We start from the raw sequence: 23724 nt of genomic DNA, 5'->3' as shown, positions 1-23724 counted from the left end.
CTGCCGACAGTTAGATAGATAGATAAATGGATGGCTGCCGAACGCTTCGCAATGATGACAAGAAGAGTCAAACGTGACATTACTACATGACCGTGTGTAAACATACAAAAGGACGCACTATGTGTCTGTGAGATAAAAGTCTCGGCGCATCGTCCGAGAGGTGGGGTCCCCGCACTGCGGGGAGAGGGTAGGACGCACTCGATAAACGCCGCGTGGCGGTCTGTGCGTGGGTCTCATTTTCGGTGGAGGTGGCTCTGCTTACGCGCGGAGGTGGCGATACGCGTTGTTCTTGGTCTTAGTGGCCGTTTGCGCAGCCGTCTCCGAGGCCTGCGCGATAGGCTTCTGCGTGGCTGCCGGGGCGCTCGTGACTGTGTCCTTCGCGTAACCATCCTTATTGTCCGTGGAGTCGCTCTTGCCTCCCACGTTGACGCCCGCGTTGGCGACGGCGTTCGCACCTGCGCCAGTATTGACCCCGGCACCCGCTTTAACACCAGCACCTGCGTTCAGCCCTGCGCCAGCGCTCAGACCGGCGTTGGCATTCAGGCCCGCGCCCGCGCTAAGACCAGCATTCGCGTTGAGACCGGCACCGGCATTCAGGCCTGCGTGTGCACCGACACCGGCACCAGTGTGCAACCCTGCGCCGGCGCTTAGACCGGCGATCGCATTAAGCCCGGCGCCAACGTTAATACCCGCGCCAGCGTTAAGCCCAGCGTTGGCATTAAGCCCGGCGCCAGCATTAATACCAGTCCCCGCGTTTAATCCAGCGTTGGCGTTGAGGCCTGCATTTGCGTTAAGTCCAGCACCAGCGTTCAAACCAGCTCCAGCTCTTAGCCCAGCTCCGGCTTGGAGCCCTGCGCCAGCACTGAGGCCGACTCCAGCGTTAAGGCCAGCGTTGGCGTTGAGACCAGCATTTGCACTGAGCCCAGCGCCAGCATTAAGACCGGCACCAGCATTGATCCCGGCACCAGCATTCAATCCAACACGGGCGCTGAGACCAGCGTTGGCGTTTAAGCCGGCATTCGCGTTCAACCCCGCATACGCGTCCAAGCCGGCGTTCGCACTCAAACCGGCATTCGCGCTGAGACCCGCGTTGGCCCGGAGCCCGCCAAGCGCGTTCAGCCCAGCAGCAACGCCTGCTCCCAGGCCTTCGTGACCGGCCACACCCGCCGCAGTGTCGCCGTAGCCACTCGACTTGGTTGCAGCGCCTCCGTAGCCGTAGTTGTTGGTGCCCGCGGTCGCCGCACCACCGTACGTATTCGTGTTCGTAGCTGCGCCGCCGTACCCGCCGTACGTGTTGTGGCTCGTGGGTAGCAACAACCCGAACGTCTGGGCCGCCTCGGTCGATGCCTCCACCGCATTGGCGGAGAACGCCACGGTCACCACACACAGTGCGCAGATCGTCTTGCTGAGCATCATCTTGGTCGCGTTGCTTGCCTGTTTGTTTGCTTGTATGCGGGTGGCGATATCCCTTGTCGGGATGGTAGAAATTGAAGAATGAGCTCCCAGCACTGACTGCGTGGGCGGGCGTAGGCTAGGCGGGGGTACTAGGCCGGCGACACGGGCGAGCGGGTATGCGTGCGTGCACGTTCAGCTACCGCTCTACCACCAGACGAGCAGCAACCTCGATCTTGGCTGGCGCAACGTACGCCAGCTGAACGCGGTAGGGCTGGCCCACCCGGTCTGGAGGTCGTCGGTGGTAAACGCTGCGTGCCCCTTTTACCATTGCGCGGGTAGGAAGCAGAAAAGTAGACAGGTAGGCAGATTGGTAGGTAGGTAGGTAGGCTGGCAACCAAGAACAGATAGGTACAACGAGTGAGAGGGCCTACCAAGCGATGCAGCCAGCAACCACCGAATGGTGGGAAGCCCACGACAACAGATCGATGATATGATAGCGGAGAGTACGCTCGCTTCGTTGCTCCCTCCAGCAGCAGCAGCAGCAGCAGCAGCAGCTGCAGCAGCAAGTAGGTTGCTGGCACCTTGCCAGGCGCCACGAAGGTGTACTCCACGATCGACTACAGCAAGACGCTCGCTCACTCGCTCACTCACTCACTCGCTGGTCGTTGCAGGTGCGTGCGCAGTTAAAGGGTCGATGGGGTTCCTGCTGTGTGGATTTAGCTGTGGCGACTCATGCGACCTCGAAGAGCCCAGCTGCTATCGTTAGTATAGAGGCAACGCGCATCGTAGAGGCGGGTAAGTGGCTCTAGGCAGCAGTAAGAGAGCGCAAGAGACCAGGGCGATTAAATCAATCGCAGCCAATTTTCGATAGACGAGATGGTAAGCCGAGTAAGCCTAGCTCAGCATGCCCAGCTGCGTCCGCCATCTCATTCGCCACAGCAAAAGTTGGTAGCACTGCTAGTTGTTATTGCGAACCAGGACCAAGTAGACCGACTCTAAAATACCAAAGCGATGGGGGCGGCGGCGTCTTGCTGCTCAGCATGCGTCGGGAGTTGCCATCCAGCCACTCGGACTGGCTATGTGCATTTCTATTTCTATCCACTTCAACTTGAGTCGACCACCGAAACGAGTTCTTCCGGGACGGCTGATAGGACAGGTACACTGTCAGTGAAGTCGCTTTGGCCTCGCACGGAAGATCAAAGAGCGAACAAAGAAACGGAACCAACTCATGGTCAATACGAGGGCTTCGATACACGAATGCAGCGCCACCGAACCCGGACTGCCGATAGTTAGATAGATAGATAAATGGATGGCTGCCGAACGCTTCGCAATGATGACAAGAAGAGTCAAACGTGACATTACTACATGACCGTGTGTAAACATACAAAAGGACGCACTATGTGTCTGTGAGATAAAAGTCTCGGCGCATCGTCCGAGAAGTGCGGGGTCCCCGCACTGCGGGGAGAGGGTAGGACGCACTCCCACTTCGCGTAGCGTGGTGAATTGGTGGCCTTAGTCACAAATTGCACTGGCCAAGTCAACAACATCCTGCTTTTGCCTGCATGTAGCTTGAATTTGACGATTATGCGAAACTGAAAGTTCTGAGTTAAAGAGACATGCAAATTGGTTGCTTGCGTGCTGGTTCGGTTTCATCTGCACCACGCTTTGTGCAGCCCGGGTACGCGATCGGTAGTAGTTAGTGCTCTCCGTGATTATCGAGGTTGCTCGCAAACTCGGTCGACTTGGCGATGATCTGGCGCAGCTGTGTTGGCTTGTTGCGGCTCCGAAGAGCACTCTTGATATTTGACATCATTTTCGCAGGAAGGTCCGCCGAAGCATTGCGAGGGCTGAACACGGTGATAATCTGGGTTGCGAGTGGGTCATCATCTTGTGGGCTGGCATCTTTCTGCACCAAGTTCTTGATAAAGTCCACCACGCCCCGCTTGTCTTGGTCGGTGACGATGATAATGTTACTGCGGGTAACCAGCACGTTGTTGTCTGCAACCGTTGCATTCAGTGTCGTATCAGGATTTCGAGGATCTTCACCGTCCATCGAAGTTACCGCGCTCGGGTCAGCTGGCGCGGCAGGTATCGCATCAACCACATCAACGCCACAGCAAAAGACCAGAAGGCTAGCTAGAGCAATCAAAGCAGACAACGGGTTCATCCGGTAGTATTGGGATCCAACAAGAAATCGAGAATGAAGTAGAAGGCGGGGCTCGCAATATCTGCATTGAGCCAGGCTATGCAAAGAACTTTATCTGATTTTCGTCGGAAGTTCGTGGCGATAAGACGAAGATTTCGTTGGGCAATAGCAAGGAATACGTGTCGATGAAGATGGAAAAATACTTGAAATAAAGTTGAAGAGTGAAGGGGCCCTGTGGTTGTTCTAGCCAGATATCGGAAATAATGAAGTGATATCTTACAATTGCAACATTGTGAAGCACAAAAATCTACTGCACATCGGCCAATATCGATCAGGAAGACTGCCTAACCTTTCACCTCTTTCAGCGCGCTACCGCAGTTTAAGGTGCCGCCACACAAGCGTTTTTAATAGAATTCGATAATAATTCATTACCTGATGAGCTAACAGTACATATTTGAATGCAGAAATGACTCCTGCTTCTTCGCACTTCTCTAACCAATGTGAACATTTGCTGAGCTGGACTCTGTAGCAGGTTACTTTACCATAACGAGCGACGGCCTCGGCAAGAACAGTGGCATGGTCGCAGTAGCGGGTGGGGGCAGCTGGTTGACTACCAAGCCGTACTCTCGGTAAGCCGATCTGGCACGGCAGCCCTCAGAGGGGTGGGGGCTGTCGTGTCGTCAAAGCTTGCCAAGAGCGCGACTTGGGTAGTGATAAAATATCAAGCGCAATTTGACCAGTCTACATCTCTCAAGATACTTCTTAGCGACAGCTCTCGATAGGATGTTGCTAATAAGTATCGTGAGTGATGTCGATTGAGCTTCTAGAAGTTTCTGGTTGAATCAGTCCACATCACTCAAGATACTTCTCGTTGTGACTACACGCCCAGTACGTGAATACCAAAACGTGCGAAGCGATGGTGGTCCCTATCATGATTCTCACGAAGAACTTTGGCTATTCCCCCAACAGCAAAAAATCACTGTAAAAAGAGTGAAAATAACCAAGACATTCACTTCGCATTCAGCAACGAAGAAAAACGAATTCATCGCCAACCAGAGAGTTCTTACCACGCAATGACGCCGACAATTCGATCAGCGACGCTGATGCTGCCGCGATTGATCGTCCCAGCTCGTCGCTAGGGGGCAACGCCGTGCTGCCTGTTGTCATCCCGGTCATCAAGGGCATCCTGGGCGACGCTGACTGACGCTAGTATCGCGCTGATCTGAACGCTAGTTGTCTGATGGGCGAAGGCGCCAAGTCGCGTCATGACGCGCGGGCTCGAGAACATGGTGGGCGTCCTGAATGACCAGCACCCGCACGTACAGTACGCTGCTCTGCAAAGCATGAGCAAGACCGCCGAGGACTTCGGCGACGACGAGAAGGGCAAGAACTTCCAGGCCGTCTCCTACGCCGTGGTCGTGCCGGCCCTCACGGCGCTAGTCCAGAACGAGCAGGGTGTGCTACGCATGTGCGCTCTGGCCGCCAGTATAGTGATCAATGTCTGCAACACGAACGTGTGGAAGGCCAGTTGCGTCGCCCTGAACAGTCAGGCTCTGCCCGAGGCTCTCTTTAACGCATTGCGTGTCCGCACTAGACCCACGAGCAAGCTATCACTGCTGTGGATAGTGTTGTGATGGTGATCGGCGACGAGTCGCTGCACTTCTACGACGCTCGTCAAGGAGGTTTTGATCAACACCCACGGTTAGGAGTACTCGCTGCTCCGTCAAGTTCGTGGAGTCGGTTGCCCTGGTCGGCCTGGCTGTTGGAAAAGCGCGCTTCGTGAACAACGTCAAGGAGATCGTGCAGGTCCTAGTGCGCGTGAAGTCCAGCGAGGAGCTGGAGGGCCCCGAGGTGCACTAGATGCGCAGTCGTGCGTGCGCATCGGCAGCATCCTGATCGAGGACTTCGTGCCATACCTGCCCCACGTTCTTTTGGGTGGTCAAGCAGGCGCATATTCAGCTAAACATTCAGCAGTCCGATGTCGCCGACGACGATGTTGAGGAGGATGACCAGACGTCGGATAGCAAGGACACAATGACACTCGAGATCGGTGGTGTGGACAAGAAGCGCCTGGAGATTAACACCAGCACGAGCGTGGACAAGATCAACGCGTACAACATGCTGTACCAGTCGGCCCTGGACCTCGAGGGCTGGTTCTACTCTACGAGGCTTGCGGGCGGCCAAGTAACGCGAGCTGTTCGTCAGTGCTGCTGGGTTGGCTTGTTGACGAGTGAGGAGAGGTTGATGTGCGTCGGGCTCAAAACTTGAATAGTTGACGTGCTAATGACGAATTATCTTTGTTATTTCTTAGTGATTGATTATTTATATTTGGTGGTGAGCCCAGTTTCTTTGGTTAGTGATAATAGGACACAGTCGTTGGTGAATAAAATCACATCATTGGTGGTGGTATCTTTATCCTTGGTAGGCTCTCTCATGGCACTACCAGCCCAATCCTCTAGTTGTGTCATTCATACTTTGAAGCTGTGTCGAGGTTTCCAGCCGTAACATTCACAGTACTGTCAATCGCCTTAGTACCAGCGTGACGAAGGAAGAGTTGAAAAGACTGGGACATCAGGGATTGATTATGAAGATCCCAGGATTACGAGGAAAGTGACTGACAGACCAGCCCCGACTCCCCGTAATCGCTTTTGATGACGGTGAAATCTATTATATAACATGACGCTGCTCATTAGCTAGACATCCTAGGTCATTTAGGAATTTCTTCCTTCCTTTCAACAACCACCTGCCAGCGCAATGTCTACAGCTCCGCGAACCGTGAACGCCTACGCCGCCTTCGATGCCAAAGGAGAAGTCAGGCCCTGGCAGTACCAGTCTCGACCACTCGGACCCGAAGACGTGGAGATCAAAATCTCCCACTCGGGCATCTGCGGCTCTGACATTCATACAATGGAAGGCGGCTGGGGTCCTGCTGCTTACCCGTGCGTCGTTGGCCATGAGATCGTTGGTGAAGTGACTCTGGCAGGATCCGACGTGAAGACCCTCAAAGTTGGCGACCGCGTAGCTGTCGGTGCACAAGTCTGGGCGTGCCTGAACAAGAACCCCGAGAAACCTTGCAGCGACTGTGCGGATGGCGAAGACGCAGTGTGCGACCATGCTGTATACACGTACGCCTCGACATACCCGGATGGTTCGCCGTCTTACGGTGGCTACGCTGACTATGTACGCGTGGACAACAACTACGCCTTCAAGCTACCGGACAACATCCCCTCTGACGTTGCGCCTCCGCTCATGTGCGCTGGTGCTACCGTCTTCACGCCGCTAAAGCAGGAGGGTGTGAAGGCCGGGGATCGTGTTGGTGTGGTTGGCATTGGGGGTTTAGGCCACCTTGCGATCCAGTTCATCCGAGCGCTTGGTGCCACTCCGATCGCGTTCTCTCGCTCTGCCAACAAGGAGCAAGAAATTCGCGCTCTTGGTGCCGAGGAGTTCTACAACCTAAGCGATGAGGCAGATCAGAAGAAGGCGGCTAACTCTGTTGACTACCTGGTTCTCACGGCTGACGCCAACAACATGCCATACAACCTGTATCTGAGCCTTGTCCGCAAGCGCGGCACTTTTATCATGGTCGGGCTCCCCAACGACGACGTGAAGTTCAGCCCTTTCTTCATCGTGCCGCGCGCAGTGCGCGTTCGTGGAAGCTGCATCGGCAGCATCCAGGACATCAGGGACATGCTGGAGCTGGCGTCGAAGAAGAATGTGCGTCCTATTGTCCAGAAGCTGCCAATGTCAAAGGTGAACGAAGGACTGGATATGGTGCGTGAGGGACGAGTGCGCTACCGTGTGGTGCTTGAAAACTAAGCCGCTAGAGTACGTCGGTCGGAGTTGCATCTGTAGCAGAGCCACCGAAGTATGGTATAGCTTCTATGTTGGATCTTTCTGTCCACACGACTTGTTGAGCAACCCTCGGACAAGTTCACTAAAACCAACAGTACTTAGCTCCTAACAAAAATGGCAGCTATGTTTTGAGTCGACTGCTACCCATTATTCCATGCGCTATAGAGTCCGTTGCCTTGTTCACCTATCGCGACCGGCACCCACGCAACTTCCGGCACTGTCACAGCTCTGGATACTCAATGTGTAGGAACGTCGTTTAACCGCCTCGAGCATTTCACCACAAGGAAATCAAACTACAGCAGCGAAGCACTGCCCATGTGACACCAACTAATCGGTGCCGTTCGGAAGCATCAAGCTACAATACGGCGATATGGTTGTCGATCTCAAATTGTGAGGCTCGTATTGCCTTCGTTTGTATACACTACACTACAATCAACACACAAATACGGACAACACGCACATCTCCGTGCCAACCAAGTCTCGGAACATCGTCCGAGCAGAGCGCTGTCGACCTCTCCAAGTGGTACCTACCACCGGGAGATCCCCACCGCCGAACGAAACGAGCACCTACGCGCGCAGGTGGCGGTAGCCTCCAGTCTGTGGGGCCGTTTGCTTCGCTTGGACGGGGTCCTGCATGGGATCCGCAGTCTGTGAGACCCCGCCGTAGGCCTTGCCAGTCGGAGCAGGAGTAGCAGCAGCAGTAGCAGAAGCGTCGGCCGCGGCGCCATTCGCACCATCACCAGCACCTGCCCCAGCACCAGCGGTGATGGCTGGACCCGCGTTTCCACCAACGCCAGCACCAGCAGCTCCGGTCGCCGGCGCGCCGGCGTAGCCACGCGTGCTCGGCGCTGTCCCGCCATAGCTTTTGGAAGGCCTACCGTATACGCCGTTGTGCTTGACGGCACCGTCGTCCGCCTTGTCGTAGCCACCGCTGCGTTTGACGGCATCGTCGTCCACCTTGTCGTAGCCACCGCTGCGTTTGACGGTGTCGTCGTCCACCTTGCCGTAGCCACCGCTGCGTTTGACGGCATCGTCGTCCACCTCGCCGTACGCAGTGTCTGGGCGTCCGTAGTTGTTCACAGGCTGACCATAGCCGCCGCTTCGTTTTGCATCGTCGTCCACTTTACCGTAGGCGTTGTTGTGCTTCACGGTGTCGTCGTCCTCCTTGCCGTATCCGGTGTTGGGGCGGCCGTAGCTGTTCGCGGGTCTACCATAGCGTGCGTTGCGCTTGTCGTCGTCGTCGACCTTGCCATATCCGGTGTTGGCATCGTCATTAACCTTGCCGTAGCCATCGCTGCGTCGGCCATAGGCGTTGGCAGGCTGGCCGTAGTCACTGTTGCGCTTCGCGTCGTCGTCGACCTTGCCGTACGCGTTATCGGTCTTGCCATAGCCGGCGGTTCGGCCATAGCTGTCGTGGTCTAGCCGCCCGTAAGTCTGCGCCACCTCGGTTGATGCCTCCACGGTGCTGCTCGTGAACACTACTGCCGCCACACATGCGCGTAAATCGTCTTGCTGACCATCATCAGGTTGCTACGTTGCGTATCGCTTTGGAGGCGCCAGTTGGTCGGGATCCACGCGACCGCAACTGTTATCGGAGAATGAGACCACCTTCGCCTAGTTCCATCGTGCCGCGACAGCGCCCGCAACTCGCGCAGACTCGCGCCTCTATCCCGCGACGAACAGCAAGTTGACCTCCCGATCGGATGGCGGACCGGTGGGGTGGTCACCACGGTGGTCGACAGGGTTGCTGTTGCGTGAAGGGAGGCTGCATAGCGTGAACGTCAACACCGCGGGCGGTAGTAACTACACTGCGCTACAGGAGGGTAGCGCAGCCTCTATCATATACGATAACAGTTGCCGGTCGCGTGGAGACCCCAACTGGTACGTGAATGCCTTTATCCAGGCTACACAACAGGCAGCCTGACTCAGATCAACATCAGTCGATATACATGTAGATATCGCACACTGGCAATCATTAGAGAGCGTGGACGGACGGATACAGCAGATGAGGATGCGCCAGCCCTCAGTAGAAGTGACTGTTGGCCGGTGCAGCAAGGTTGATAGTATCAACTTAATACGCGAAGCGCAACAGTGGCTACGTCCAGCCTGCCAACGCCTATGGCCGACGCAGCGATGGCTACGGCAAGGTTAATGACGATGCCAACACCGGATATGGCAAGGTCGACGACGACGACAAGCGCAACGCACGCTATGGTAGACCCGCGAACAGCTACGGCCGCCCCAACACCGGATACGGCAAGGAGGACGACGACACCGTGAAGCGCAACAACGCCTACGGTAAAGTGGACGACGATGCAAAACGAAGCGGCGGCTATGGTCAGCCTGTGAACAACTACGGACGCCCAAACACTGCGTACGGCGAGGTGGACGACGATGCCGTCAAACGCAGCGGTGGCTACGGCAAGGTGGACGACGACACCGTCAAACGCAGCGGTGGCTACGACAAGGTGGACGACGATGCCGTCAAGCGAAACGCTGGCTATGGCAGACCGGTGAACAGCTACGGACGCCCCAACACTGAATATGGCAAAGTAGATGACGACGCCGTCAAGCACAACGGCGTATACGGTAGGCCTTCCAAAAGCTATGGCGGGACAGCGCCGAGCACGCGTGGCTACGCCGGCGCGCCGGCGACCGGAGCTGCTGGTGCTGGCGTTGGTGGAAACGCGGGTCCAGCCATCACCGCTGGTGCTGGGGCAGGTGCTGGTGATGGTGCGAATGGCGCCGCGGCCGACGCTTCTGCTACTGCTGCTGCTACTCCTGCTCCGACTGGCAAGGCCTACGGCGGGGTCTCACAGACTGCGGATCCCATGCAGGACCCCGTCCAAGCGAAGCAAACGGCCCCACAGACTGGAGGCTACCGCCACCTGCGCGCGTAGGTGCTCGTTTCGTTCGGCGGTGGGGATCTCCCGGTGGTAGGTACCACTTGGAGAGGTCGACAGCGCTCTGCTCGGACGATGTTCCGAGACTTGGTTGGCACGGAGATGTGCGTGTTGTCCGTATTTGTGTGTTGATTGTAGTGTAGTGTATACAAACGAAGGCAATACGAGCCTCACAATTTGAGATCGACAACCATATCGCCGTATTGTAGCTTGATGCTTCCGAACGGCACCGATTAGTTGGGGTCGCATGCGCAGTGCTTCACTGTTAAAACTTCTTTGTGCTATGGCGATTCGATATGGGCACCCACAAACACTCCCAGACATCAATGCTGCAACAATCGACGGCACCCGTTACTATTATAATATAATATGGTAGTAAACCTTCGCCCCACCGAAAAGATCTTGGTGGGTTAACTCCTAAACGTGACCGCACGTTGAAGTGGCAAATCGAAATAGAGACGAGCCTAATTCAATCCTCGGAAAACTCTGTAATGGGATGAACGACTACCCACAACGGTTCGTCGTCAACGGATAGAGCTCCGACCAACTTGGTATCACGGTAGTTTTCGTTTATATGCACACGTGGTCTACCAGTATCAAGTTGATACTATCAACCTTGCTGCACCGGCCAACAGTCACTTCTACTGAGGGCTGGCGCATCCTCATCTGCTGTATCCGTCCGTCCACGCTCTCTAATGATTGCCAGTGTGCGATATCTACATGTATATCGACTGATGTTGATCTGAGTCAGGCTGCCTACGTGCTCCCATGTGTAGCCTGGATAAAGGCATTCACGTACCAGTTGGGGTCTCCACGCGACCGGCAACTGTTATCGTACATATATGATAGAGGCTGCGCTACCCTCCTGTAGCGCAGTGTAGTTACTACCGCCCGCGGTGTTGACGTTCACGCTATGCAGCCTCCCTTCACGCGACAGCAAACCTGTCGACCACCGTGGTGACCACCCCACCGGTCCGCCATCCGATCGGGAGGTCAACTTGCTGTTCGTCGCGGGATAGAGGCGCGAGTCTGCGCGAGTTGCGGGCGCTGTCGCGGCACGATGGAACTAGGCGAAGGTGGTCTCATTCTCCGATTTGCGGGCATCCCGACCAAGCGCCTCCAAAGCGATACGCAACAGCAACCTGATGATGGTCAACAAGACGATTTACGCGCTATGTGTGGCGGCAGTAGTGTTCACGAGCAGCACCGTGGAGGCATCAACCGAGGTGGCGCAGACTTACGGGCGGCTAGACCACGACAGCTATGGCCGAACCGCCGGCTATGGCAAGACCGATAACGCGTACGGCAAGGTCGACGACGACGCGAAGCGCAACAGTGACTACGGCCAGCCTGCCAACGCCTATGGCCGACGCAGCGATGGCTACGGCAAGGTTAATGACGATGCCAACACCGGATATGGCAAGGTCGACGACGACGACAAGCGCAACGCACGCTATGGTAGACCCGCGAACAGCTACGGCCGCCCCAACACCGGATACGGCAAGGAGGACGACGACACCGTGAAGCGCAACAACGCCTACGGTAAAGTGGACGACGATGCAAAACGAAGCGGCGGCTATGGTCAGCCTGTGAACAACTACGGACGCCCAAACACTGCGTACGGCGAGGTGGACGACGATGCCGTCAAACGCAGCGGTGGCTACGGCAAGGTGGACGACGACACCGTCAAACGCAGCGGTGGCTACGACAAGGTGGACGACGATGCCGTCAAGCGAAACGCTGGCTATGGCAGACCGGTGAACAGCTACGGACGCCCCAACACTGAATATGGCAAAGTAGATGACGACGCCGTCAAGCACAACGGCGTATACGGTAGGCCTTCCAAAAGCTATGGCGGGACAGCGCCGAGCACGCGTGGCTACGCCGGCGCGCCGGCGACCGGAGCTGCTGGTGCTGGCGTTGGTGGAAACGCGGGTCCAGCCATCACCGCTGGTGCTGGGGCAGGTGCTGGTGATGGTGCGAATGGCGCCGCGGCCGACGCTTCTGCTACTGCTGCTGCTACTCCTGCTCCGACTGGCAAGGGCCTACGGCGGGGTCTCACAGACTGCGGATCCCATGCAGGACCCCGTCCAAGCGAAGCAAACGGCCCCACAGACTGGAGGCTACCGCCACCTGCGCGCGTAGGTGCTCGTTTCGTTCGGCGGTGGGGATCTCCCGGTGGTAGGTACCACTTGGAGAGGTCGACAGCGCTCTGCTCGGACGATGTTCCGAGACTTGGTTGGCACGGAGATGTGCGTGTTGTCCGTATTTGTGTGTTGATTGTAGTGTAGTGTATACAAACGAAGGCAATACGAGCCTCACAATTTGAGATCGACAACCATATCGCCGTATTGTAGCTTGATGCTTCCGAACGGCACCGATTAGTTGGGGTCGCATGCGCAGTGCTTCACTGTTAAAACTTCTTTGTGCTATGGCGATTCGATATGGGCACCCACAAACACTCCCAGACATCAATGCTGCAACAATCGACGGCACCCGTTACTATTATAATATAATATGGTAGTAAACCTTCGCCCCACCGAAAAGATCTTGGTGGGTTAACTCCTAAACGTGACCGCACGTTGAAGTGGCAAATCGAAATAGAGACGAGCCTAATTCAATCCTCGGAAAACTCTGTAATGGGATGAACGACTACCCACAACGGTTCGTCGTCAACGGATAGAGCTCCGACCAACTTGGTATCACGGTAGTTTTCGTTTATATGCACACGTGGTCTACCAGTATCAAGTTGATACTATCAACCTTGCTGCACCGGCCAACAGTCACTTCTACTGAGGGCTGGCGCATCCTCATCTGCTGTATCCGTCCGTCCACGCTCTCTAATGATTGCCAGTGTGCGATATCTACATGTATATCGACTGATGTTGATCTGAGTCAGGCTGCCTACGTGCTCCCATGTGTAGCCTGGATAAAGGCATTCACGTACCAGTTGGGGTCTCCACGCGACCGGCAACTGTTATCGTACATATATGATAGAGGCTGCGCTACCCTCCTGTAGCGCAGTGTAGTTACTACCGCCCGCGGTGTTGACGTTCACGCTATGCAGCCTCCCTTCACGCGACAGCAAACCTGTCGACCACCGTGGTGACCACCCCACCGGTCCGCCATCCGATCGGGAGGTCAACTTGCTGTTCGTCGCGGGATAGAGGCGCGAGTCTGCGCGAGTTGCGGGCGCTGTCGCGGCACGATGGAACTAGGCGAAGGTGGTCTCATTCTCCGATTTGCGGGCATCCCGACCAAGCGCCTCCAAAGCGATACGCAACAGCAACCTGATGATGGTCAACAAGACGATTTACGCGCTATGTGTGGCGGCAGTAGTGTTCACGAGCAGCACCGTGGAGGCATCAACCGAGGTGGCGCAGACTTACGGGCGGCTAGACCACGACAGCTATGGCCGAACCGCCGGCTATGGCAAGACCGATAACGCGTACGGCAAGGTCGACGACGACGCGAAGCGCAACAGTGACTACGGCCAGCCTGCCAACGCCTATGGCCGACGCAGCGATGGCTACGGCAAGGTTAATGACGATGCCAACACCGGATATGGCAAGGTCGACGACGACGACAAGCGCAACGCACGCTATGGTAGACCCGCGAACAGCTACGGCCGCCCCAACACCGGATACGGCAAGGAGGACGACGACACCGTGAAGCGCAACAACGCCTACGGTAAAGTGGACGACGATGCAAAACGAAGCGGCGGCTATGGTCAGCCTGTGAACAACTACGGACGCCCAAACACTGCGTACGGCAAGGTGGACGACGATGCCGTCAAACGCAGCGGTGGCTACGGCAAGGTGGACGACGACACCGTCAAACGCAGCGGTGGCTACGACAAGGTGGACGACGATGCCGTCAAACGCAGCGGTGGCTACGACAGGGCGGACGACGGTGCCGTCAAGCACAACGGCGTATACGGTAGGCCTTCCAAAAGCTATGGCGGGACAGCGCCGAGCACGCGTGGCTACGCCGGCGCGCCGGCGACCGGAGCTGCTGGTGCTGGCGTTGGTGGAAACGCGGGTCCAGCCATCACCGCTGGTGCTGGGGCAGGTGCTGGTGATGGTGCGAATGGCGCCGCGGCCGACGCTTCTGCTACTGCTGCTGCTACTCCTGCTCCGACTGGCAAGGGCCTACGGCGGGGTCTCACAGACTGCGGATCCCATGCAGGACCCCGTCCAAGCGAAGCAAACGGCCCCACAGACTGGAGGCTACCGCCACCTGCGCGCGTAGGTGCTCGTTTCGTTCGGCGGTGGGGATCTCCCGGTGGTAGGTACCACTTGGAGAGGTCGACAGCGCTCTGCTCGGACGATGTTCCGAGACTTGGTTGGCACGGAGATGTGCGTGTTGTCCGTATTTGTGTGTTGATTGTAGTGTAGTGTATACAAACGAAGGCAATACGAGCCTCACAATTTGAGATCGACAACCATATCGCCGTATTGTAGCTTGATGCTTCCGAACGGCACCGATTAGTTGGTGTCACATGGGCAGTGCTTCGCTGCTGTAGTTTGATTTCCTTGTGGTGAAATGCTCGAGGCGGTTAAACGACGTTCCTACACATTGAGTATCCAGAGCTGTGACAGTGCCGGAAGTTGCGTGGGTGCCGGTCGCGATAGGTGAACAAGGCAACGGACTCTATAGCGCATGGAATAATGGGTAGCAGTCGACTCAAAACATAGCTGCCATTTTTGTTAGGAGCTAAGTACTGTTGGTTTTAGTGAACTTGTCCGAGGGTTGCTCAACAAGTCGTGTGGACAGAAAGATCCAACATAGAAGCTATACATACTTCGGTGGCTCTGCTACAGATGCAACTCCGACCGACGTACTCTAGCGGCTTAGTTTTCAAGCACCACACGGTAGCGCACTCGTCCCTCACGCACCATATCCAGTCCTTCGTTCACCTTTGACATTGGCAGCTTCTGGACAATAGGACGCACATTCTTCTTCGACGCCAGCTCCAGCATGTCCCTGATGTCCTGGATGCTGCCGATGCAGCTTCCACGAACGCGCACTGCGCGCGGCACGATGAAGAAAGGGCTGAACTTCACGTCGTCGTTGGGGAGCCCGACCATGATAAAAGTGCCGCGCTTGCGGACAAGGCTCAGATACAGGTTGTATGGCATGTTGTTGGCGTCAGCCGTGAGAACCAGGTAGTCAACAGAGTTAGCCGCCTTCTTCTGATCTGCCTCATCGCTTAGGTTGTAGAACTCCTCGGCACCAAGAGCGCGAATTTCTTGCTCCTTGTTGGCAGAGCGAGAGAACGCGATCGGAGTGGCACCAAGCGCTCGGATGAACTGGATCGCAAGGTGGCCTAAACCCCCAATGCCAACCACACCAACACGATCCCCGGCCTTCACACCCTCCTGCTTTAGCGGCGTGAAGACGGTAGCACCAGCGCACATGAGCGGAGGCGCAACGTCAGAGGGGATGTTGTCCGGTAGCTTGAAGGCGTAGTTGTTGTCCACGCGTACATAGTCAGCGTAGCCACCGTAAGACGGCGAACCATCCGGGTATGTCGAGGCGTACGTGTATACAGCATGGTCGCACACTGCGTCTTCGCCATCCGCACAGTCGCTGCAAGGTTTCTCGGGGTTCTTGTTCAGGCACGCCCAGACTTGTGCACCGACAGCTACGCGGTCGCCAACTTTGAGGGTCTTCACGTCGGATCCTGCCAGAGTCACTTCACCAACGATCTCATGGCCAACGACGCACGGGTAAGCAGCAGGACCCCAGCCGCCTTCCATTGTATGAATGTCAGAGCCGCAGATGCCCGAGTGGGAGATTTTGATCTCCACGTCTTCGGGTCCGAGTGGTCGAGACTGGTACTGCCAGGGCCTGACTTCTCCTTTGGCATCGAAGGCGGCGTAGGCGTTCACGGTTCGCGGAGCTGTAGACATTGCGCTGGCAGGTGGTTGTTGAAAGGAAGGAAGAAATTCCTAAATGACCTAGGATGTCTAGCTAATGAGCAGCGTCATGTTATATAATAGATTTCACCGTCATCAAAAGCGATTACGGGGAGTCGGGGCTGGTCTGTCAGTCACTTTCCTCGTAATCCTGGGATCTTCATAATCAATCCCTGATGTCCCAGTCTTTTCAACTCTTCCTTCGTCACGCTGGTACTAAGGCGATTGACAGTACTGTGAATGTTACGGCTGGAAACCTCGACACAGCTTCAAAGTATGAATGACAATGATGCCAACCTATTTCTAAGTATTTTTCCATCTTCATCGACGCGTATTCCTTGCTATTGCCCAACGAAATCTTCGTAGCCTTCTGGCCTTTTGCTGTGGCGTTGATGTGGTTGATGCGATACCTGCCGCGCCAGCTGACCCGAGCGCGGTAACTTCGATGCACGGTGAAGATCCTCGAAATCCTGATACGACACTGAATGCAACGGTTGCAGACAACAACGTGCTGGTTACCCGCAGTAACATTATCATCGTCACCGACCAAGACAAGCGGGGCGTGGTGGACTTTATCAAGAACTTGGTGCAGAAAGATGCTAGCCCACAAGATGATGACGCACTCGCAACCCAGATTATCACCGTGTTCAGCCCTCGCAATGCTTCGGCGGACCTTCCTGCGAAAATGATGTCAAATATCAAGAGTGCTCTTCGGAGCCGCAACAAGCCAACACAGCTGCGCCAGATCATCGCCAAGTCGACCGAGTTTGCGAGCAACCTCGATAATCACGGAGAGCACTAACTACTACCGATCGCGTACCCGGGCTGCACAAAGCGTGGTGCAGATGAAATCTTTTTTTTTTGTTGAGAAATATCGATGTCATTTATAGTTATCTAACGACTTCCTATATCCATACGAACTTACGTCTCAAGATCGCGAGTTGCTCTGTGATCAATAACTGATCCTCTTCCATCAGCCTAGGACCTCCACCATGATATATCGGGCCCCAAAGGGTCCTCATTCCAGTTTCGAGCTATCCAGTGTCCCACGTCCGAATGGCGGCTGTCTCCCGCTTGGGGTGATGATGCCCGACAATATGTGGTGCTCGTTGAGCAATTTTCTTGGTGTCCATAGCAGTGTTCGCCAATGCATCAGCCGCTTTGTTAAATTCCCGTAGGTGATGGTGCCAAGAAATAACTCCTGGCGTGTCCGCAAGCCTCCGGCATTGCCAGTGAATAGACTTCAGACGCGTGGCACGAGGAGGTGTTCGTGTTGCGTGCTACCGGATAATCATCGCACTATCCCCAACGACATGCAAAGGGAACCAACCGTGTTCCTTGCAGGCACGTAGCCCAGATAGGAGCCCCATATTTTCGGCTAGATTGTTGGTGGTCGACCGAGCGGCATAAGACATACTGACCATCCAGCAAACTTCCATGTTTGCGATGGAGCTACCGACACGTACAATAGTCGCGCCACTGCCTCCTGGGCCAGGATTGCCTCGAGAGCCACCGTCGAAGAAGACCAGGAATGTGCCCGTGTTGCCGAAAGTGGAAGAAACAGCGGGTATCCACTCGGTTGCCAGAGCTTGGCGAAGAATGATGGATGCGCGTCGCATTAGCTTAGCGGAGCCACAAGATCGTAGGTGTAGGTGAACCGTGTCATAACCAGAGCGCAAACGTGTTGCTAGTCTCGCCTGATGATACTCTGCTGAGACATCGTTGAGGTTATTGAAGTGTGCCACTCTCCACCTCCACTCAGCGTGAAAGTAGAGTACTGAGCCGAGGCGCCAGCAGCTCTCCGCGACTTTAGTGACATATTCTGGCAAACCATTTCTCTGTGGTAGATCGAGCGCAAAAATCGCTTTTTCGAGCGAGCAGGCCCCGAGTCCACATGCAGTCCATTTGTGAAGGAAGACTCGTCGGAGTTTGACAGCAACTGGACATGTCCAGAAGACATGAAATAGGCCACATTCTTCATCCCCAAACATGCGTTATGTGGGCATCCCATACGACCAACCGAGGGGTCGTAAAGGGAGAGAGCTCCGTGTTTCAAACGCAGTAGCAGCTGCTCCCCCCACGCTTCCAGTCCAATAATCCGTCTAATTCTGCTCCATTCTAAACGGTCCATGCCAGCTCCTGCATCAGCATTTAGCGTAGACCACCGTACCGTGCGGGTCCGAAGTTTGACTGTAGCCCGTCGGCTAGCGGTTCCCGCAAGGTGAAGCCGATAATATTTGCGAGGATGGGGCCACATGCGGGTCCCAATCCAAAGACACACCATTCGACTTAAAGCAGGATGAGGGTGGACCGAGTGGTCGCGCACATCAGGGGCCAGCGTATTTGTCAAAAGGTCAGTACGTTGGCGGTCACTTTCCACAGTTGTAGACGTATGCATCTTGGTCAACCCAGTGGTGACGTGTACTAACGGAGCAGGTCCCTCGTCCACCTGTGTAATCACCGGATATTGCACAGGCGCCGTCTTCATCCTCACTTCAGTGGAGTGAAGTTCCAAGTACAATGACCGTGGGAAGTTAATGATCAATAGTAGCGCCAGCCTCGGAAATTGGGAGGTGACAGACTTCGTCAGTCGAGAAACGGGACATAGCGCCGTTAAGGTAATTTGTCCATTGCCATGCCGACGCCAACGAAGGAGATCGCAAAGACGTATCCCCAGCCCACATAGTAGCCGCAGCTCCTGTCGTGGGCGCACGATCGTGCCGGATGGTCCCCAAAGTCTTAACTCTGTAAGACCCGCATACGGCAGCCATTCCAGGCATTGTGTCCCGAGGTAAGCAGTCTCCGCCGCAAGATATGCACGTACTGTCGGCCCCTTTAGTCCCCGCGCATCAACAGTGATACGTGTGTGCGACCACGACATGGAGGCTCCACCAAATGCATCCGCGAGCAGGAATAGAGCAGACACCATCGCGTTGCGTTGGGGCAAATCTGCCGGACCCCCTATCTCAGTAGCCAAGGATCGTCCAGTAGACCACATTGACGAACGCCTTTTATATCCAGTGGCGGATGTCAGTACCGCATTGGGAGATATATACCGCACCACTGGGAGGCCCCCCAGGCACTCCTTGGAACTGGGATCAGCAAACAAAACATCGCCAATAATGTGCATCTGGCAAGAACCCATGACAGCCCAATCCGTGACGGCAACAGCCGCCATGGCCATAAGCTCCACACGAAGGTCAGGGTGTGCAATACCCCTGCCCGTCCGGGCAGTGCCGCAAGATCGGCGTCGTGTGCATATGAAATCGCACCTGCACGCAAGCAACCGATTTGCATGTCTCTTTAACTCAGAACTTTAGTTTCGCATAATCATGAAATTCAAGCTACATGCAGGCAAAAGCAGGATGTTGTTGACTCGGCCAGTGCAATTAAGGGTACTGGTAGCAGTAGTGCCCACCCAAATTTGAAAACTGCATAATTTTGTTTTTGTAGCACTTCAGAACACCCCGCTTACATGATCAGAAACGTTTGGATGTCGGCTAACTACACCCAAAGGTTGATCGGATTTGGCGAAGGAAAAAGGTTTGCATTCATCGTTTGAAAATGGTGCCTAGAAAGAAGGCAAAAAAAGATGCGCACCAGTTGTGCCCTCCTTCCCAATACAAAGTACAAGTGAACAGAGGGCGATTATGTTGTTACAGACTGATCAAAAATTCGACCGAGCATGGGTTGGCCCCGTGCCACGTAAAACAGGCCGGACAAAGCTCTAGAGCTTTATAAGCGTTCTGGTCCGGCACTGAGCTTGTTGTATCGTCAGTATTGAGGCGCTGTCTCTTGGTACAGGCCTTCTTAGCTTCAGATGGTGTCCCTTTTCTACACTTCAACTTCAACTTGCCTTGTAATCTGGCGCCCTTCGTCCTGCGATCTTGTTGTCTGCGGGATTTCTCAGCGTCTGCCGCTGCTTTCACAACAGCGGCATCACGTCGTTTTGCCGCGAGAGCTTGCTTTCTCTCCTCGATTCTAAAGGCGGCTCTTATTTTCTTGCTTGCCGCATCTTCATCATGATGAGTTCGGCAGCCTCTTTCTTCCTTCGAAAGTGTTCGACCTCAGCCTCCATGCAATCTTCGTGCGTGAGCAAGCGTCGCGGACCCAGATCTACCATTGTCTTCCGCGCTAGTGTTTCTTGTTCCTCCCACGTGAGTGGGATGGCCACTTCGTTGACAGTCAATGAGTAGCTCCGGAGCCCTTGTAAGGACAGACCATCTCGGACTAAACCACGCACAGCACGGCCTTCAATGTTGTGAATGTTGAGAAACCCGGCAATACATTGACGAGAAGGACCACTGGACGGGAAGTATGATTTCCGTCCGTCGCTGACTATGTCTTGTACGATGTTGGTTAGTCGAAGCCGATTCGCTGGAAAGCCCTTATTCGCCCGATCGAGAAGACCTTCCACAATCGACGTCTCTTCATCAGGGGTCAATGCTGGAGGAGGTCCTCGTTTCTTTCCTACTTCTTCTTTCACGTGACGGCGTAGTGTTCGCGGGGGAACTCCATACATCCTACTTGCTTCCATCATGGACATTCCGTTTTCTCTGACTTCGAGGACAGCTCGATCTGTTCGGCAGTATGCTCTAGGAGCTTGACTGGAGACTTCGTTGGAGACTTGCCCTTGGTTGGAGACTTGGCCTTGGTTGGAGATTTGCCCTTGATCGTAGACTTGTTCTTCTTCGGGGATCGGGACTTGGTCGGAGACTTGGGGATCGGCAGTAAGTTGGGGACGACAGAGATTGACGAATGGCACGTCTTGGACTAGAAGAGCACGGTCGACGCGGACAGGAAGCTGTCCGTGCCTGATCGACGCGGGTAGAAAGCTTCGGGCCATCTATTCCGGTCCGTAGTATTTTTGGTAAGCAAGATACATTAGACTTAGCTTTACTATGGAAGTTGAAGTTGAAAGCATGCTGTGTGAGGTGGCCACAACTGGTGGCATGGGCACTACTACTACCGGTACCCTTAGTGACTAAGGCCACCAATTCACCACGATACGCGACGTGGGAGTGTGGGTCCTACCCTCTCCCCGCAGTGCGGGGACCCCGCAATTCTCGGACGATGCGCCGAGACTTTTATCTCACAGACACATAGTGGGTGTAACGGGGTTACACGTACAAGTGGCTTGTGAATTTAACGGATAGGATATCTGTTAAAAGTTTTAGATACTTCCTCACCTTGGTGTAAGACACACCAATGGATACATTGAAGTGGGCCACCACAATGAGTGGTCCACACCTACCCAAAAGGTCCTATTGGTAGAAAAGAGAATCTTCCTACCAATCAGAGACATGCATATTAGCGGGACTCTGACAGCCAGCCGCTGCCAACCCTTTCATAGATGATAAACAGTTTTTAGCAGATTTTAGAGGAAGGTCAATTTACAAACAATACAGTTCTCATTTTACCTAATCTAAGTCACTTGGAATCTTATCTGATTTAACTTATATTTATGTATTCAAATATAATTAACCTAAGTAATTACGAAGTACTTACGCTTCCTCATACACGCAGCGCAACGTGTAAGCTAAAGTAGTGAGTCAAGTTAGACCCACTACACCTGGTAGCAATTTGTAGTCCGTCCAACGACCGACTGCTTGACGTTCGTACGAGGTGTACGAACGCGGAGCCGAGAACCACATGAGCACGGAGGTGCCCATGGAGAGCTCCAACACGCCTGCAACGCATGTTGCACGCGCTGACTGCCCCCACCTGTCTGACCCAGAGTGGGAAGCCCTCCAACGACTGTCAACAGTCATTGGAGAAGCGGCGATAGCTACGATGTTGCGCACGCTATCGCCGACGGAGCAACATGGTGTTGCTCTAGGATTCATCATGAAGGAGCAGCGTGATGCTGCTTCCTCAGTGACGGCGTCGTCAGGGACGACACCGCGTGCTTAATCATTGAAATTGAGCGTGAGCAATTACGTGGGAAGAGAGGGCGAGCCTCTCCTCCGGTGGCTTGTCGAGCTCGACACAGCCATAGCGGCTCGACGCATCGTCGACCCGCTGTCGAAGGTCGCGTTCGCCATCTCCTGCCTTGGCGGACGCGCAAGGAGTTGGGCGTATGGACGCCGATTCTCCGATCCTATGTGCTTCAGCACGTACGAAGTATTCAAAGAGGAGCTCAGACAAGCGTTTGAGCCCCCGCAAAACGAGTTCCGGTCGAGGGCGGAATTCCTCAACCTTCAGCAGGGTAAGCATGACGTTCATGCTTACGCGCAGCGCGCACGATACTTGGTCTCAAATATCGTGACCAATCCAATTGACGAGGCGACTAAAGTCGTCACGTTCACGAAGGGACTTAGAGATGGGCACGTGAAGACCTATCTCTTCCGAGAGTACCCGAGTAGCTTCGAGAGTACTCGAGTAGCTTCGAGAGTACTCGGGTACTCTCGGAAGATGTAATCACCCTTGCCATGCAAGAAGAGTTTAGCCTGCGGCAGCCTAAACTGTGCCGAGGTCGCAACCGCGCCCGGTAGTGAGCACGGGAGGTCCGGAACCAATGGACCTCTCGAATGCAACAACTGCTGGTTACCAGCAGCAGGGAGGTAACGTGCGATGCTTCCGTTGCCGAAGGATCGGTCATTTTGCACGGGAGTGCACAGCTCCCATGCCCCCCGGAGGTGGCCGTCGTGGCGATGCTAGGCATCGCCGCGGACAAACAAAAACGCGAACATCCAGTAGGCGCGGGGCGCCCTACTGGTAATGCAGTCACGCGTGCCGGGCACGCGACACTGAGGACTGCAGCCCCCAGTGAGACTAGCTCTCGCTGCAAGAAGCAAGATGACAGGCCAAACCTAGTCATCTTGAAGGTTTACTCGAAGAGGGCGAGCGACTCTCTTCGCGATCTGGTAGATTCGGGCGCGTCGAACAACTTTGTTCGACTACGGAGCCTGCCGAGACTTGACTTCGAGGGGGTAGATACACCTCGAAGTCTTCTGGAAGTTCGATTGGCAACAGGTGCCATCGTGAAGACCGAGAAGCGCGTCGTGAACGTGCGCTTCTCGTACAAACAACGAGTGTTTGTCGAACACCTTATCGTCTGGACCTGGACGATAAATTCGACAGTAATGGGCATGCCGTGGCTTGCACGGCATGATCCGGTGATAGACTGGAAGAAGCGCGCACTCGTGCGCTTCGGTCGCGACAGCGGAACAGAGAGAGATGGCCCTGTTACCGCAGCGCACGCACCAGCAGGTGCGCGCGACTCGCCAGTCGAGACAGCGCTTAATGCTGCTGTCCCGGAGTGCCCAAGAAGTGCGCGAGGGCACACACAAGAGAAATCCACGTCGGCAATGCTGCCGACGTCGGAAGGAAAAGATGTGTTGGTTCCGGGAACCAACACTCGCGTTCAAGTACGCATGGGACAGTCCCTGACCCGAAGAGGTCAGGTCGACAACGACGCGTCGACTCCGGGAGTCGACGCACCCTCGGTCATGAGGGGCTCCGCCAATGAATGGCGTCGAGGTGACGAAGGCGTGTCAACTCCGGG

At 55.2% G+C, this 23724-nt stretch overlaps 9 protein-coding genes across 9 annotated transcripts; 5 read left to right on the top strand and 4 right to left on the bottom strand.

Annotated features, from left to right (window-relative positions):
- Positions 1-258: 258 nt before the first annotated feature.
- IUM83_11473 (uncharacterized protein) lies at positions 259-1416 on the bottom strand (the record flags this gene model as incomplete). Its single annotated transcript, XM_067936033.1, has 2 exons — positions 259-455; positions 948-1416. The coding sequence occupies 2 exons, from the start codon at positions 1414-1416 to the stop codon at positions 259-261; spliced, it is 666 nt and encodes a 221-aa protein (XP_067781787.1).
- Positions 1417-3091: 1675 nt separating this feature from the next.
- On the bottom strand, positions 3092-3448 carry IUM83_11472 (Alanine-tRNA ligase; the record flags this gene model as incomplete). The annotated part of the gene is made up of 1 exon (XM_067936032.1): positions 3092-3448. The coding sequence occupies one exon, from the start codon at positions 3446-3448 to the stop codon at positions 3092-3094; it is 357 nt and encodes a 118-aa protein (XP_067781683.1).
- A 1358-nt stretch (positions 3449-4806) lies between these two features.
- Positions 4807-5859, top strand: IUM83_11471 (importin-like protein; the record flags this gene model as incomplete). The annotated part of the gene is made up of 4 exons (XM_067936031.1): positions 4807-5168; positions 5248-5392; positions 5489-5787; positions 5853-5859. 4 exons carry the CDS (start codon positions 4807-4809, stop codon positions 5857-5859), a joined length of 813 nt encoding a protein of 270 aa, XP_067781701.1.
- Positions 5860-6295: 436 nt separating this feature from the next.
- On the top strand, positions 6296-7357 carry IUM83_11470 (NADP-dependent alcohol dehydrogenase C 2; the record flags this gene model as incomplete). Its single annotated transcript, XM_067936030.1, has 2 exons — positions 6296-6547; positions 6599-7357. The coding sequence occupies 2 exons, from the start codon at positions 6296-6298 to the stop codon at positions 7355-7357; spliced, it is 1011 nt and encodes a 336-aa protein (XP_067781786.1).
- Positions 7358-7960: 603 nt separating this feature from the next.
- IUM83_11469 (pseudouridine synthase) lies at positions 7961-9017 on the bottom strand (the record flags this gene model as incomplete). Its single annotated transcript, XM_067936029.1, has 2 exons — positions 7961-8874; positions 9002-9017. The coding sequence occupies 2 exons, from the start codon at positions 9015-9017 to the stop codon at positions 7961-7963; spliced, it is 930 nt and encodes a 309-aa protein (XP_067781717.1).
- Positions 9018-9511: 494 nt separating this feature from the next.
- IUM83_11468 (pseudouridine synthase) lies at positions 9512-10293 on the top strand (the record flags this gene model as incomplete). The annotated part of the gene is made up of 2 exons (XM_067936028.1): positions 9512-9540; positions 9612-10293. The coding sequence occupies 2 exons, from the start codon at positions 9512-9514 to the stop codon at positions 10291-10293; spliced, it is 711 nt and encodes a 236-aa protein (XP_067781845.1).
- A 1148-nt stretch (positions 10294-11441) lies between these two features.
- On the top strand, positions 11442-14693 carry IUM83_11467 (pseudouridine synthase; the record flags this gene model as incomplete). Its single annotated transcript, XM_067936027.1, has 3 exons — positions 11442-12129; positions 13636-14235; positions 14689-14693. The coding sequence occupies 3 exons, from the start codon at positions 11442-11444 to the stop codon at positions 14691-14693; spliced, it is 1293 nt and encodes a 430-aa protein (XP_067781726.1).
- A 456-nt stretch (positions 14694-15149) lies between these two features.
- IUM83_11466 (NADP-dependent alcohol dehydrogenase C 2) lies at positions 15150-16211 on the bottom strand (the record flags this gene model as incomplete). Its single annotated transcript, XM_067936026.1, has 2 exons — positions 15150-15908; positions 15960-16211. 2 exons carry the CDS (start codon positions 16209-16211, stop codon positions 15150-15152), a joined length of 1011 nt encoding a protein of 336 aa, XP_067781847.1.
- A 451-nt stretch (positions 16212-16662) lies between these two features.
- On the top strand, positions 16663-17019 carry IUM83_11465 (Alanine-tRNA ligase; the record flags this gene model as incomplete). Its single annotated transcript, XM_067936025.1, has 1 exon — positions 16663-17019. One exon carries the CDS (start codon positions 16663-16665, stop codon positions 17017-17019), a length of 357 nt encoding a protein of 118 aa, XP_067781682.1.
- Between the last annotated feature and the right edge of the window lie 6705 nt (positions 17020-23724).

This window comes from Phytophthora cinnamomi (genome assembly GCF_018691715.1).
Source record: "Phytophthora cinnamomi strain GKB4 chromosome Unknown Contig114, whole genome shotgun sequence".
Taxonomy (NCBI): domain Eukaryota; phylum Oomycota; class Peronosporomycetes; order Peronosporales; family Peronosporaceae; genus Phytophthora; species Phytophthora cinnamomi.
This window is presented reverse-complemented; position numbering and strand designations above follow the sequence as displayed.